This window comes from Balearica regulorum, chromosome 7 (assembly GCF_011004875.1).
Source record: "Balearica regulorum gibbericeps isolate bBalReg1 chromosome 7, bBalReg1.pri, whole genome shotgun sequence".
Lineage (NCBI taxonomy): Eukaryota > Metazoa > Chordata > Aves > Gruiformes > Gruidae > Balearica > Balearica regulorum.
In genome coordinates, this window is record NC_046190.1 from 20,457,913 (window position 1) to 20,472,243 (window position 14,331).

Here is a 14,331-nt window from a genome sequence, read left to right on the forward strand (position 1 = left end):
CTTTTTCTTTCTTTACAATAGCAGTTATAAACTTTCAATTATGTGGGTCTGTCCCCTAAGTCAGTTGTACCCTGCTCTTACCACACCAGGAGTATTACCTTCCTGTTTTCATAATAGGAGATAACTATATCAGATGACAATGGGTGGTACAATTGTGGGTCATATATGTCCAAAATTCAAGAAATTGCTTTCCATCATCAGTCCTCAGGATTAAGTGTTATTTTCAGAGGAACTAAGCACTGTGGAAAACTCTTCCTTGTTCTACTCTCAAGCTGGCATTCTAGAGAATCCCAACTTGAGACCTGTTTAAACGTGCGGGCTGAATGGTACACTCCAGAATAATTCATCATACACTGGTGAAGCACAGCTCAGAACTGTTTAGGCTAGTGAACAGAATGATAACCAGCTAAGATTTCAGAGAGGATCCAGCTTAGTATATCACAAGATTAGGCCAGCTGGCTTGCAGACAAAATCTAGCTACTCAGTATAGAAAATTTATAAGTTGACTGTAGAATGACATTCATTCATTCCTATTGATCCGCCTACTTCAACAGTCAGTGTAAATGGCATTAAGTTGTACCTGACTTCCTCAGGATCTTGGCTTGCTTCCTCAAAAGTGCCAGCAGTAGGCCTAAGAGCCCAGAGTCACGGAATATGTCGCTGAATAGCAGGTCCTTCTTGGTCATGCTGAGAAGGCACTGGAGAGCTGTTAAGGTGCAGAATGGCACTGTGTTTTCCTTTATCAAATACTGAACCTTCTTCAAAATTTCATGGGGAACGTAGGACAGGTCTAGCACTATGGACTCCACCAGTCCAAAGAACTGGACTTGCACTGGGTGTGGTTTGAAATGGATTATGTCAGTAAACTTATTGATAGGTTGTAGTGTCCATTCCAGAAGAAAGAAGTTCACTGTGTCCCAGGCCCATATGGTACCAATTGCTGCCAAGATTCTTCTGCACAGGTGCTCATCATTACTTTTCTGGAAAATGGACTGTAACACCTGAAAGGGCTGGAGGTTTTTCACTGTCATTCCTGTGGGATAAAACCAGGTGAGATCATTTTTACATCAGTGTTATTTAAGACCACAAGCACCACAACTATAATGTTAAATCATGTCTGAGAGTAGGAGTCAGACACAAGGGATGTGATTGGGGGGCATGTTTTCAACCTTGAATCAGACCCTACAGCTGACATGGTCAGTTCAGTTTGATGTAGGTAGCATTTAGGCTCCTGCAGTGTTAACCACACAGATCAGAAAATGCCATCTCATGCTCTTTCCTCCACCTTAAGACACATAATAAATAGAGCTTCATTTTTCTATGACCCATGTACATAACCACATATATATATACTGTACCAGAAGACCGTGTCCGTTCAAAATCAAAATGCGGTAATTGTGGGTGTACAATATTGCCAGAAACTTTCAGTTCAGTTTTTCCACAGGTAGTAAGGCAAGTCAGCATGTCCAAGATCTCATCCAGATAGGGGTCTCCTTCATTTGGCTGCAACCCCTCACATCTAGGAGCAAAACTTGGAACAGTCATATGTGCATGCCTTAGTAATACAAGTATTTTGGATATATCACCAGGTACTGAGCATGCAGGAGCTACCCATTTTACCCCCTACTCCTCTCCAGTCTATTTTACCATCTTTTTGTCTTATTTCTGTGACTTATTCAACCATCTTACAAACACTAACTTCACACTATGGTGGCACATTCTGAATCAGAACAAAACTTATAAACTGAAGTAACACCATAAGAGTCCTCTGAGGAAAAGGAAGATAAATGTTGGAATTTAGTCCAGTTACATATACTTTAAAAAAAAAATTCTCTCCAGAAGAATGCCTGTTTTGGGGAGTAAAAATTTATTTTTTGTGAGAGATCAAAAAATTAAAACAGACACTTAACATTAAAAGGTAGGCATGTGGTTGGCAAGGTATGGGTCTTGCTAACTGAGATAAACAACAGAAAAATCTCAGCCCTTAGGAAAACTATTGTATTGCCTGAGCTTTGTGAATCAGACATGAAGATGGAATCTCTCTGCTACATAAAGGAAATAGTTTGAACTGTAACCTCAGATTTGCCATACTTTAGACTGAAGTGAGAGTCCGTCAAAGGGTAGAGAGCTGCTTATCATGTCATCCTATTCTGTACTGCTTAAAGGGGTCAATTCTTAAGAAAAATTGCAGCATCTGGGCATGGGTTAGTGGCAGAGCAATAGACTGCTACTGGAAATTAGGAAAATCTCAGAAGAAAAAAAAATATTCTGGTTTAATCTAAACAGGAAAAAAGGGGCCAGGGCAAATGCTGGTATCCCTTTTGGTAGGAAAGAATGCAAATCAGCAAGATTCTTTTTACCTGAAAAATAAATTCCAAACATCAGAGAAGAGGAAACCTGGTCACACAAATTATTCAGGAAAGAAGCTGTCTATCCCTTTTCCACCAGTACAGACTGGCAAGGGAGAGTAATCTGAAGCCCTGAGCATCTGTACCCTATTTCTGTGTCTCCAGCCTAGTTACATCAGTTAAAAAAGGACAGGGGCAGTCACAGCCCTTACTGTTAAAGATCAGGTATCTCTGCCCTTATGTGGCTAGAATTTAATCAGAAATATAAGCAAGCTGTGTCAAGATGTATAAGGGAAATCTAGACAATATACGGTAACTAAAGAAAACACTACCAGAAAAAGACAATTTTTTTTCCAATTGTAGGTTCCAATTTTGTGCCATCCAAAAATCACACTCACCTACAGATATCTTTGGATTCATTATTCAAACTACAATCCTTTAGATCCAAATTACAAAACACCCCCTCTCAGTCTAACATACTGGTCAGGGACCAAAGTTCTTGCAAGTGTTGGAGAAGAATTATAAGAAAAGGCAAAGCCAGAATGGAAACAACAATAGATTGAGAAAATCTGGAAATGCTCTCTTCATATGATATTAAAGAAAACCAGAACAAAGCTCCTAAGTGCTTCAGGGGAAGTCATACAAAATACTGTTTTGACATAGCAATCTTAAAGCCTGCTTAGAAAATGCAAGGAGACAAGGAGAGTAAAAGATTCTACTTTGTACTTTTAATTAGGATAACTAGTGGGTATTTGTCCTGATGTGTTCATATTCACCTCAGTTCTGAAGAACATAACCATTTCAGATATAAGTTTGGGTGGGGTTTTTTTGTTTGTTTTTTTGCACAGCAAGGAGATCAGCTTTCCCTCTCCAGCTGACTGCATTCTTGGATCAAGAGTTTACCTTAACTGAGACAAATCTCTCTGACCAACATCCCCTCTAATACTAATTGATGAAGAACCTTTGTCTTGTGTTTGGTTAAGTCCCTATCCCATCTGTAGACTAACTTCTCCTACCGTTAATTTCCATTATGGTTTCAGTAGAAGTTATGTATTGCTTCCCTTCCTAAAACAGGAACAGAAGACCCAGTACCAGGGGGTCTTTATTACTGGTTTTGCATTCACAGAGGAATACCTACATCATTCATAATTTAAAACAGATGACCATGAGTTCTGAAAATGAAGTTTTACCATCCTTTAGAAGCCCACTAAAAACCTCTTTACTTACCTGAGTAAAATTTTTAGCAGGAGTTGGTAGCCATCATTATTTTCAAACTCTGTTAACAAAGCTGATGATATGGGATAGGAATCTTTCACAAAGCACAAGACAATACTAGCAGCTTCACACACATCACAAGCAGGTAAGGTATCAGCCAGTTTAAAAAGATTCTGAATAGCTATTTTAATGCAGTCCACAGCTGTGGGAAAAAAACCAAAAAGCAAATATTTAAGAACTGACTATCAAACAAGTTCAAAGTTACTAACAAAAATGGAACAAGTTTGAAAATGTATTTCCTAGTAAAATGAGAGTCAGTTAACTCTTTCTAGAAAAAAAAAAAAAGATAAGAGGAAATACGAATATCACACTCATCTCAGAGGCTACATGAAGAACATTTCTGGTTGTTCAACTATGCATGCATTTCTTTGCTTCACCCCCAGAAGCTGATTCAGTCTCAGGAGTATAAACTTCCAATCCACCCATTCACCAAAATTCATGTACAGTGAATCCAGCTGTCTGAGTACAAGGTAAGCAGAGGCTGACATATTTAATTGTCTTGTACTAAGTCAATCAGACATTCTGTGCAGAGTTCACAGATTAATTCTTTGCTCAATGAGGCATAAGTAATGGGGTATACACACCTTGCTCTAAGCAATGAAGCCTAGTTTTCTTGTCTAATCTGATGGCCAGTCCTTCCAGGACAGCTTCGAAAGATATAAACAGTTCAGCACCCCTAGAACTATTTCTCCTCAGTCTTTCAATCTCACCCAGGAAGCCAATTTATTTTAAAAAATAAAAATACATATATGCAGTTACTCCATGACAAGGAATATTGACAGTGAAGTGTGGATTATAAAACTTTTTTTTTTCTTCCTTCTAAGAAATTGAGACTCATGGCCTTTGCACTTCTTAACAAAAAAATTTTTACTCTAATAAAGCCTAGGAAGAAATGAGTATGTAACTCAACCAATCATGATGTTGTCCCAAAAGATACTGTTCCTCTGGAAGTGCCCTCAACCTCATATTCAGAGCATACATGAGCCTTAGGCTCACATATTGAGTCACACAAAAAACCAAAACCAACATAATACACCTTGTCCTTGCCTACATTAGTGTGATCAGGTGGGATTGGCTCTTGCCTGTAACTTTACTTTTTGTACAGAAAAAAATCAGTTTCCAGATGGCTATCAGTACTAAATACAGCTCCTGTCTAGAAAGCCAAGAGCCCGTGCTTTGCAGTTGATTGACTATCAGATGACGTAGAGATAAAAATCTACACCAAGGAGACTCTTCTTGAGAATTCATTCTTAGTGGAGCTATGAAGAAAGGAGAAAGCAAATTACTAAACCAAACCTTGTAAGTACACAATGCTGTTTTTGGTCTGAGCCTTTGAAATTGTTCTCAGCACACGGCCTGTAGGTACTTTCCATGAGCAGCTACACTGGTCCCAGAGGGAAGCAGTTGCTATAATTAACGACTGAAGCTTATCAGCTGCCAGAAGTTCCTCTACACCTTGTTCCTCTCTGTACATGTTAAGCATGATCTGAAAAGCAAACAAGCATCAGCTACAATAAACACCTCTACAAATATCTGGGAGATGAAGGAAAATCCATTGAGGGGGGATTATAGTTTAATACTATAGGATGCAGTGAAATGAACAAGTAAAACTACCACTAGGATATTCTCAATGGATTTTTTCCCCACTTAAAAAAATCACATTGTTTTGTCCAACAAAAAAAAATAAGATATAGTGGCATCATCTCAGATTGTTTTATACTGCTCCTGATGTTCATTCAACAGTTTTCAGTCAACTTTACTCCTTTTTTTGGCAGTTTGAATCAATTACCAGCTAAAAGCCTAAGTGACCATCTGAATACTCAGGTCAAATGAAATCCCAGAGGCACATCTCACCTTAACAAGCATTTCCTGAGTTTGAGTGTCATCCTCACTTGTCTCCCCATCATCACTGGTTTTCTTCAGAGGAAAAGTAAAGAAAAGGTACAGGCACTGCATCAGAGCAGCTGGAAGGCCAGACCCAATGATGTTCCACATAGTTCTCTAAATAAAGAAAATAAAAATCAGACTCTCCAGAAGCTGCCCACAGTTTCCTTTGTTTCTACACACTGAGCGTAGTCATGGCAGATGAAAAAGGTACTTGAGCATTTTATCCTTAAAAAATGCTCTAGGGCACAGAAGCGTGGCAATCATATAGCATGGCTGTACAAATCCACTTGGCAGAAGTAAATACGCTGACCATGTGTGGTCATAGCTGTTCCCAGGATTTCTCACTTCAGCTGAACTACAGCTTTGACAGAGATACTTACTATGTCCTGCATAAGGAGACCTCCAGTCGATAAAGAACACAACCTGCAAACTAACTAGCAGCTAAAATAGCAGTAATTCCAGGGGCAAACAGTGCTGCATTTACAACTAGTTCACAGGACACCCTGCAGTTATAGAGGCCTGGTATGTTAAAAGCATGAATTCTCCACTCCCTCCTTGACCCAGCACAGCAGCAATTTAGCTATAATACCTTTGCTTTTGTAACATATTGAATAATTACACACACTTCTAATTGTAGCTTGTATGAATACTAGAGACTGTTTCTCCACAATGTTTCTCAACATTTAGTTTCTTCCCATCTTTACTACACTTACGTACAACTTACAGAGAAGTCCCAGTGTGCTTGCTTGGCACACAATAATCAAAACAAAAATCAGCAGCAAATTAAACAGAAGAGTGAGGTCTGTGATAGGAAGTTTTGTGAGTGTGCGCGCCACAAAAAATAGCAATGTCTTAAATCTGTGAAAAATACAAACCTCACCAGGAACCTCATGCTGTGTCTAGCTATATATAATTTTATAGAGCTCCTTATAACACAGAAAATGTCCACTAGAAGTTGATTGTAAGATTTTTATCTTCATGTATCTGAATAAGGATGAGAAACTGCTCAGCTCAATGTCAGGGATAAACACATCCCTGATGCCCATCAGCATGCTGTAATACTGATGCCAGTCTGCATTCAGGATGGCTGTACAAGTAGAGTTTGTGAAGTGCTTTGTTTGAAATGCTTCAAAGTGAGAGGCTGTCAGGATGGAAAATCTGACCACTGCATTACCAGACAGACAGATCCTTACTAGTCATCTTTTTGATATGTAAGCTGGAGTGACAAAGAAAGGTTGAAGAACAGTGATACACAAGGGGGGTGGGGGTGGGGAGGAGGCGGATAAATCAGAGGAACACTAGAAAAACAGCTGCCTGATGATCAAAACAAAAAGAGTATCTGAAAGCACAGAGCACTTACTTCCCTCTTTAAGAAAAGCCTGGACTATAAACCTGGTGGTGTGTCCCCTGACTTTATACCCTGGGCAGGCTGAAGCACAGAGCATTGGGAATAACACAAATATTATGAGACTTAGGTGTTCCACTGTTGGGGTGGCTTATCCAGATTCTTTGAAATAAAAAGTAAAAAAACCAGAACAAAATAAAACAAAAAAACCCCTTTGTAGTCATTTCTCTTACCAAGTCAGTCTGTGAGAGCAGATACACCGATTTCAGGAGCAAACGGCCATCTTCTGCTTCCCCTTTCTGTTGTAGCAATTGCTCCAAAGCCAGACGAGCCTCCTCTGTCGCCATAAAAACATTAAAGTTTAATTCTTTTATGAAAGATAAAAATGCTGTATAGATCCTTTCTTAACAGTTCTACTACTGTAATTTTGTTAAATTTGTCAGGAGTCCACTGAAGTGAATAGAAGGACATAAAAGGGTTTTGATCGATCATCAGGCTCACGTCAGTTCATGCAAACTACATGTTTCAAACTGACAGGCTTCACTGGAAATACGAGATCAGTTCATGAAGTCTGCCAGCTGACCAGTGTGAAGAATGTACAACAGCCACCAGGAAATCCATGTGTGGCTAGCAGTATTTTTCTCATTAACGAGAGCTCCTCAGAATAGCATGTAGCTTATTCTTTTACTGCATAGCTGCAGTATTATACATTTCCAGCTACAAAAGTTCCAAAACCAAGGTCAGCACAGCATACAAGGCCAGATCTTCAGTGCAATCACCCAAAACCAGTGCTAGCTCATACCTATTAAAAGACCTGGCTTACGACACTTTGCCTTTTCCTTTTCACCTTTTATTTACCTCATGGTAAGCACAGAGGACAGTCGAATGACAGTACATTCCCAGAATAAGTTGATCCAGTGGATGGGGTATGGGATCATTACCTGCAGGTTTGCCATTGAGGTTCCTCTTAATTTCTTTTGTCAGAAGCTTGGAAACCTCACTGGCTAACAACTGAATGTTGGGGAATACGATTACTCCAGCAGACTGTTCCCAGGCCTGAAATCCAAGTGTAACTGTTAAGTTTTTCTGATATAGCATATCTTTGGTACATTGAGAAGTACTAATAAATATAAACAAAGCTAACGTTCCCCTGCAAAATTCCCTCCCCGGCCAGTGTAGTCCATTAAGCAGTATTTGCCAGACAGGCAGGAGCCTGACACTACAGATAAAGAAGTCAACCTGGAACTACCTTTTGAATCACATAATACACCTACTAGACAGCATTTACATTTTCTCCATTGAATATAATCAAAACAATGTAAATGATTGTCATAGCCCCTGTGTCACTAATTCTTTGTATCAAAAAGCATGCTAGACCCTTTTGAAATACAACATGAAGACCCTGTACCCTAAGAGGTTGTCCAAGCTGTCCAACAATTTTTCAGTAAAAGTATATCCTTCTCCAAAAATGAGTTTACCAGATCAGGATTTCTAACATTTCCTATGCTATAATAAGCACCCCTAAAAAGGAGAGTATTTAGGACTTCAAATGCATAGCTAGACAAGGAAAACAAATGTATAGAGAAGTTTATAAACAATTTATAAACAAGTTTATAAATTACTTGTTCAAGAACAGACAAGCAATTCAATGCAAAACTGACAAGAGGAACAATAGAAAGACTTCATGGTTCCCTGCTCTGATTCTGACAAACAGATCCCCTCTCAAATGTTTCTTAGCCTTGACTTTAGGGAAAAAACATAATTCAAAAGCAATAAAAAAAAATTTCTAGTGGACTAATAGTATCACACCCAACTGACATCTGAGACTCAGGTACGATTACTTTTATATAGACCATCCAATGCTACACACATCAATGTATTAGCAGCAATGCAGCATTCATCTCTAAATACCAGCCTAAGACTCCTGTGTCCCCAGCAACCTTGAAGATTTTCTTTATGAAAGTCTCCTCCTTCTAAAAGCTCTGAAAGATCAAGCTGTAAGGCCAGATGATGAAAGGAAGGTATCAAAAATAATAAGACACATGTTCTCCTAAAATAATTTGGAGCAGACACCCCATAATACTGCCTGCCAAGAAATCAGTGCAACTCTTTGTGAAAGAAGATCTTCTACTATCATTATTTCTTTCCCTACCATTGCTGTCAATTATTTGTTCATTCTTTGTTGATGGCAACTTGTGGACAAGCTACTTCTTTCCTCAAAGTGCCAGTCATCTATCAGCAATCAGACAAGCACCTGATTTTTTTTTTTTTTTTACACTTAATTTTACTGCATTGACCTTTGAAACTCCACTCAATATTTTTCTGGGCTACAAAAGAGTGAAATGCAATTGTTCAGTGTACCTATCAATTAATTTTCAATCAACGATATTAAAAAATACAAACTAGGGTTTTTTTTTTTCAGATTTTGACCATAAATGATTTTTAGAAATCCTCAGTTGCAGAGGCAAGATCCATCAATTCCTCCACTTCTGATGCAGAAGTGAAGGAAGAACTGTAAACAAAAGCAAGCTGGGCAAACACAATTACAAGAAACCCACAGCCACTTAAGAATATACAATATTTGTCATTAAGTTATACACTTTTTTAGAAGAAAAGAGTGATAGATTCCTGCCCCTCTGCCTCAGAGAGGGACACCCTCCGAACACTTCAGAAAGGACTTGTTATACTCTCTCTTCTGCTAACAGAGAGAGCAGGATAAATTTTAGAAGTTCAGACCATACAAGCAGAAAACAAGAATCAAAGGTTCATAGCAATGCTACCATCATCCAAAAATTTAGCTAGTCTATCTCACTACAGACCAGGCCACTAATGTTCTGATTTGATTTTATAGGTGATCTTCCTGTGGGTCAGATACCAATCTCTAGAATATACTTTCCTTTAAGAAGAGACCTAATCAGTTCCATATTCATCTTTCAGCCTGTAAAAGATCTGTGGCTGGAACAATATCAACCTGACTCCATTTGGGGATGTCTGCCTTCAAGGGAAACTCAGATAATACGGTATCAATGTAATCTGATTTTCTTTCTTCCTCTTAAGCCTGTTTCTACATGTTAAGATTTTGCCACAAGTTCCTTGTGTCTGCTGTTGCCATCTGTCCTTCCTATTCCATGCTTCATGGAGAGATGCTAGCTCAAAAGCCAGCCATGTAATAGAACATTCTGACACTTTGTGAAGAACCAAGAAGGAAGACACAGAGGGCACATTAAAATGACTCCTAGTCTAGACCTGAATCACAAAGCAGATGGCTAACATTTTCCTCCTACATCAAGGAGCATCAGTGAGTAACGAACCCCCACACCCCAGGTGGCTTCTGGTTAGTGCCCCCTCTCTCCAGCCAACTGAATAAGAGCTAAAGCACTCTAAAATGGAGATGCACTGGCATCTGCGTGATCAAACAAGGAAAGGAAAAGATATGAAAATCCTCCAAGGAGGGACAGGACTTATGCAGAGTTGCCTGTTAAACAGGAGGAAGCGAGGTAGTTTCTGTAAGAGCTTCATAACATGTACAACTCAAACTGAGATGCACTTCCCTGAGCCAGCCCAGGGGCTTAGCACAAAGCAGAAGGCTGGTACATGAAGGGAGTAAAAGTCATATGGGGAAGGACAGGATGAGTCAAAACTAAAGGGCCAGATCCTCCACAGTGTACTCATAAATAAATGATGCAATACCAAAATGCTCTAGCCACACATTTGAACCTAAATGCCTACAAACCACTGCAAAGCTCCACTGATGCATGTAAGAAAAGCAAAGGGGAAGAATCTCTCTTAGGGCACAAAATCAAGTGTTAAGTTAATGAGAAATTCACATCTCCATTCTGAATATATTCTGCAGCCAAAATATCCTTTAGGAATTTTAAATCCACTCTGCAAGCGTTACTGTAATTCAGGAAATCACTTTCTACAACCCTAAAACATGTGAAGTTTAGCCCTACAGAAGAGAAACACATGGTGGGTATGCATATGCACAATATTACCAGTCCCTTGGTAATATTCAGCTTGCTTCCTGGGGAACAGCTGTCCTTTGACCCACTGATACTAACATTTATTTCTCATGTGTCATGACAAAAGCAGTTTCCTGCTTTTCTGTCCAATTTTTAATTCCTAAGACTTCTAGATTTTATAGCTTTCATCACCTTTGTTCAGTAACAAAAACTTCCTCAGTTCTTTGAAAGTTTCACTCCAAAAAATGACCTTCATATAGAAGGCGTTCTTGCTATTCATACTTAGTTAATGATCAGCAAATCTAAAGATGTTCTATATAATCTTATCTCACCAAGACTTGCTTACTTCATGTTAACCATATGGTATTCAAAAACTAAAGCCACAATGGAACTCAGAAACCTTGATATCTGGAAATTTAAATTTCATTGTAAATTTGAGGCAGGACAACCTCAGCAGCAGAATTTCACAAAAGGTCTGCAACACATTACTTACAAGAGGAGGTGGGAGCAGTTTGAAGAGACTATCTTCCACAGCAAAGCCTATCTTTGTTGGGATGAATTTATACCCTCAAAGCATGAAGGATGTATGTTTTCCATGGAGCTTCAAGAGGAAGGAAGACAGGAAGTCTGAAAACAGCTCGAGGAAAAGCAGAATAGATGCTCTTGCTACAAGCAAAAAGGTTGTATCATGTTGCTGTGCTGTCTCAGAAAAAGAACAGTGCAATTTTCAGCAAGCCATTTAAAAAAGCAGATCCATGGAATAAGAAGGTGCTCCTCCAGAGAAACCTGTCAGATTATCAGTCCTGATCTGATTTTGAAGAGCATTTGTTGTAGGCTGAGGAACTCTGCCCCTTTGCAAAAACCACAATTTTTGTGAGCTGATAAAGCAGTGGTGAGCTCCCAAGGGTGAGCCTGCCCCAGCACATGTAGCACCGTACGCAGAGAGAGATATATTCATTTTCAGTGACAGGCACATACACAGAGCAACAGCTCTTCTGCTCAAATATAGTCTTCGGTTCAGGAGGGACATGCTTCTATGCAAATAAATCCAGAAGTTGAGAGGAAGTGGTGAAAAGTGAAAACTTTGTTTGGTAATCATAAAATATCTGTAGGGCCAATTAGATTAGAAGGCCACTTCTGAGACTCCAGGCTGTACACTCACTGCCTTTTCAGACTCTTCCATTCATTTTGTCTGCACTGCCCCAGACCAGGGCAAGCTTGTACTAAAACTCAGCAAACTCTTCACCATAGGCGAAGAGTCCTACCCACAACTCAATTGTTTGCTTCACACTGACACCAATGGGTGACCTGCTTCAGTGCTGTTAACTGACACACGCATCTACAGTGATTTCAAAGTCCTGCTCTGCACCAGGACTTACAAGATTCACAGGTTCATGCACCATCCAGCTGAGTGAAATGTTTATGACTATCTGGAAGTTATTTCTGCTTTACTGTCATGGACACAAAAGATTACATAGCCCTGAGCATAGTGATTTCCCTGGATACACAGTTCAAAATGTCCCTCTCACTACAGAGAATCACTTTTTATGTCCCACATGCTTCTGTGTAAACAGAGTCACCATGTCATTAACTTTTTTTTTTAATCTTACCCACTGACTTCTTTTTAGCAAACCAGCTCAGCTAGGTAGGGAACAGATGGATCCAAGTTTGGTCACTCAAGAACACTGAAAATTTGCAAGTACAGATCGTTGAAATATGCCATCATTAAAATATGGTTTCACCAAAAAGAACCTTTTCTTTCTGAAAGGCTTACATAGTGAGACAGTGTAAAAACACAGATTCTATACCCATAAATACCCAAGGTAATTCAAGAGAAAAACAATTCTTCTGTACTACAACATGGCCACAGTACATTTTAAAATAGGCTAACTTTTCTGCTCCTCTCAGTATTAAGCTCTGCCATCCATCCTAATTCTGTACCCCTGCATTTCCCCTTGCTGGCTGCATGCCACAACCACATTTTCCCAGACTGAAACTGTGCTCGGCCTCCCACTACCTAATACAATAGATGACGCAGACATGAAGTAACCTCTTCACAGGGTACTCACTTTGAAACATGCCTGTCTCATCAACATATCCCTTGACTCCAAGAATAGAATTTCACCATTCATGAAAGTAAAGCAGTGCCCCCCCATACACTTTTCTTATGCTAACATAGCAGATAGGTTATATGAAAGGAGAACAAGAAACTGCTTCCCCAGGCTCCCAATGAAATAAAAGTAATTATCACCTAGACAAAGGGATCATGCTCCAATTAACTCCACTGGCAGCTAGGGTGACCACAGAACAGATAGAACAACAGAAACTCAGATTTACATCCTTGAGATCTGCACTAAAGGCAATGAGGACAACAAACCTTTAAGAAGAGGGGAAGAAAGTCCAGCAGCCTTCTCTGTTGCTCCTCTGGGATGAGAAATGGAGCCACCTGCTCATACTCTACAAACTGTCTGCTTAGAGTCTCCCACTTGAGGGTATGGCTCTGCGGTGATTTGTCCTTGCTGTGTGCAGGCTGTCCTGACACTTCTGCTTTGTCTCCATCATCAGGGCTTTGCTCTTGCTGTCCTGCTTTGCCAGCTGAATCCTCCAGCTGCCACATGAGTTCAGCTGCTTTGTCCATGCTGAAACAAGATGTGAAGTTAAAGATAGCATCATCTCTTACCAGCCAACTGCCCCATGAACTAGACCCTGACAGTCTTAACTATTGGAGCTGGGGAGCTTAGAAGCATGGAAACACTGGCAGCCACTGACTCTTCCAATTCTGATGGCAAAGCACTCTGCTACTGGATAAGAGCATTACCACCTTGCAATCACTTGAACAAGCTCTCTCCCATGAGACATGTGTGTACATGCTACAGAACTCCTCTGGGTTTTGGCAGGCCAAACTGGTAAACCATGCAGGAAATCTGGATTCCAGCCCCAGCTTAGCCACTGAGCCTGATCCTCTCCCTGTACTTCAGTCACCCCAATTGTAAAACAAGTCATAACTATTACCATCATCAGATCTGCAACAGAAGAGCACTACCCAAGAGCCATGTTACACATTTCATTGAGTATGGCTGCTAAACTAAGCTGCATATCTCTTATGCATTCCCTACCTAAAGTAGGGTTGAAGCACTGGCTGGAATAGGAACTGTGTGAAAAAGCCAAGGATTGCCCACATGGGTGTGCTGGCCCAAACAGGCAGCCACATTCAGTTCTTCTATCCTGCAGATGTACAGCTCTGTACAAGAGGTATTTTCACTACAACATTACCCATTTTGCTGATCCTGTAAACTGAGATGGATACGCCTCAATGAAGGAGCAAGGTGTTCCTAGCAGCCTCATTTCCACCAAATTGAACCTAAAATTGGTCCATCTTGCACTATAGGTAGATGAATTCTTCTGGTACCCTCATCTCAACCCCAAGTCCTCTCATCATTTCCAACTCTGTTTTCATCCATAGTCTTCTGAGAGGTCACTGACACAGCCTTGAATTCACAGCAACTCTACTCCT

General features: G+C 40.0%; 1 protein-coding gene across 6 annotated transcripts in view; it reads right to left on the minus strand.

Annotated features, from left to right (window-relative positions):
* WDFY4 (WDFY family member 4) overlaps positions 1 to 14,331 on the minus strand; it is a 146,595-nt gene that overhangs the window by 122,566 nt on the left and 9,698 nt on the right. For all 6 annotated transcript variants that reach the window (XM_075758329.1, XM_075758328.1, XM_075758327.1 and 3 more), the window contains 8 exons: positions 13,195 to 13,456; positions 7,797 to 7,911; positions 7,089 to 7,192; positions 5,478 to 5,624; positions 4,920 to 5,109; positions 3,576 to 3,765; positions 1,359 to 1,519; positions 581 to 1,033 (listed from right to left, as the gene is read on the minus strand). In XM_075758329.1, the coding sequence (XP_075614444.1) occupies positions 581 to 1,033; positions 1,359 to 1,519; positions 3,576 to 3,765; positions 4,920 to 5,109; positions 5,478 to 5,624; positions 7,089 to 7,192; positions 7,797 to 7,911; positions 13,195 to 13,455 (1,621 nt within the window). In that variant the 5' untranslated portion in view covers position 13,456. The remainder of the gene's footprint in view (positions 1 to 580; positions 1,034 to 1,358; positions 1,520 to 3,575; positions 3,766 to 4,919; positions 5,110 to 5,477; positions 5,625 to 7,088; positions 7,193 to 7,796; positions 7,912 to 13,194; positions 13,457 to 14,331) is intronic.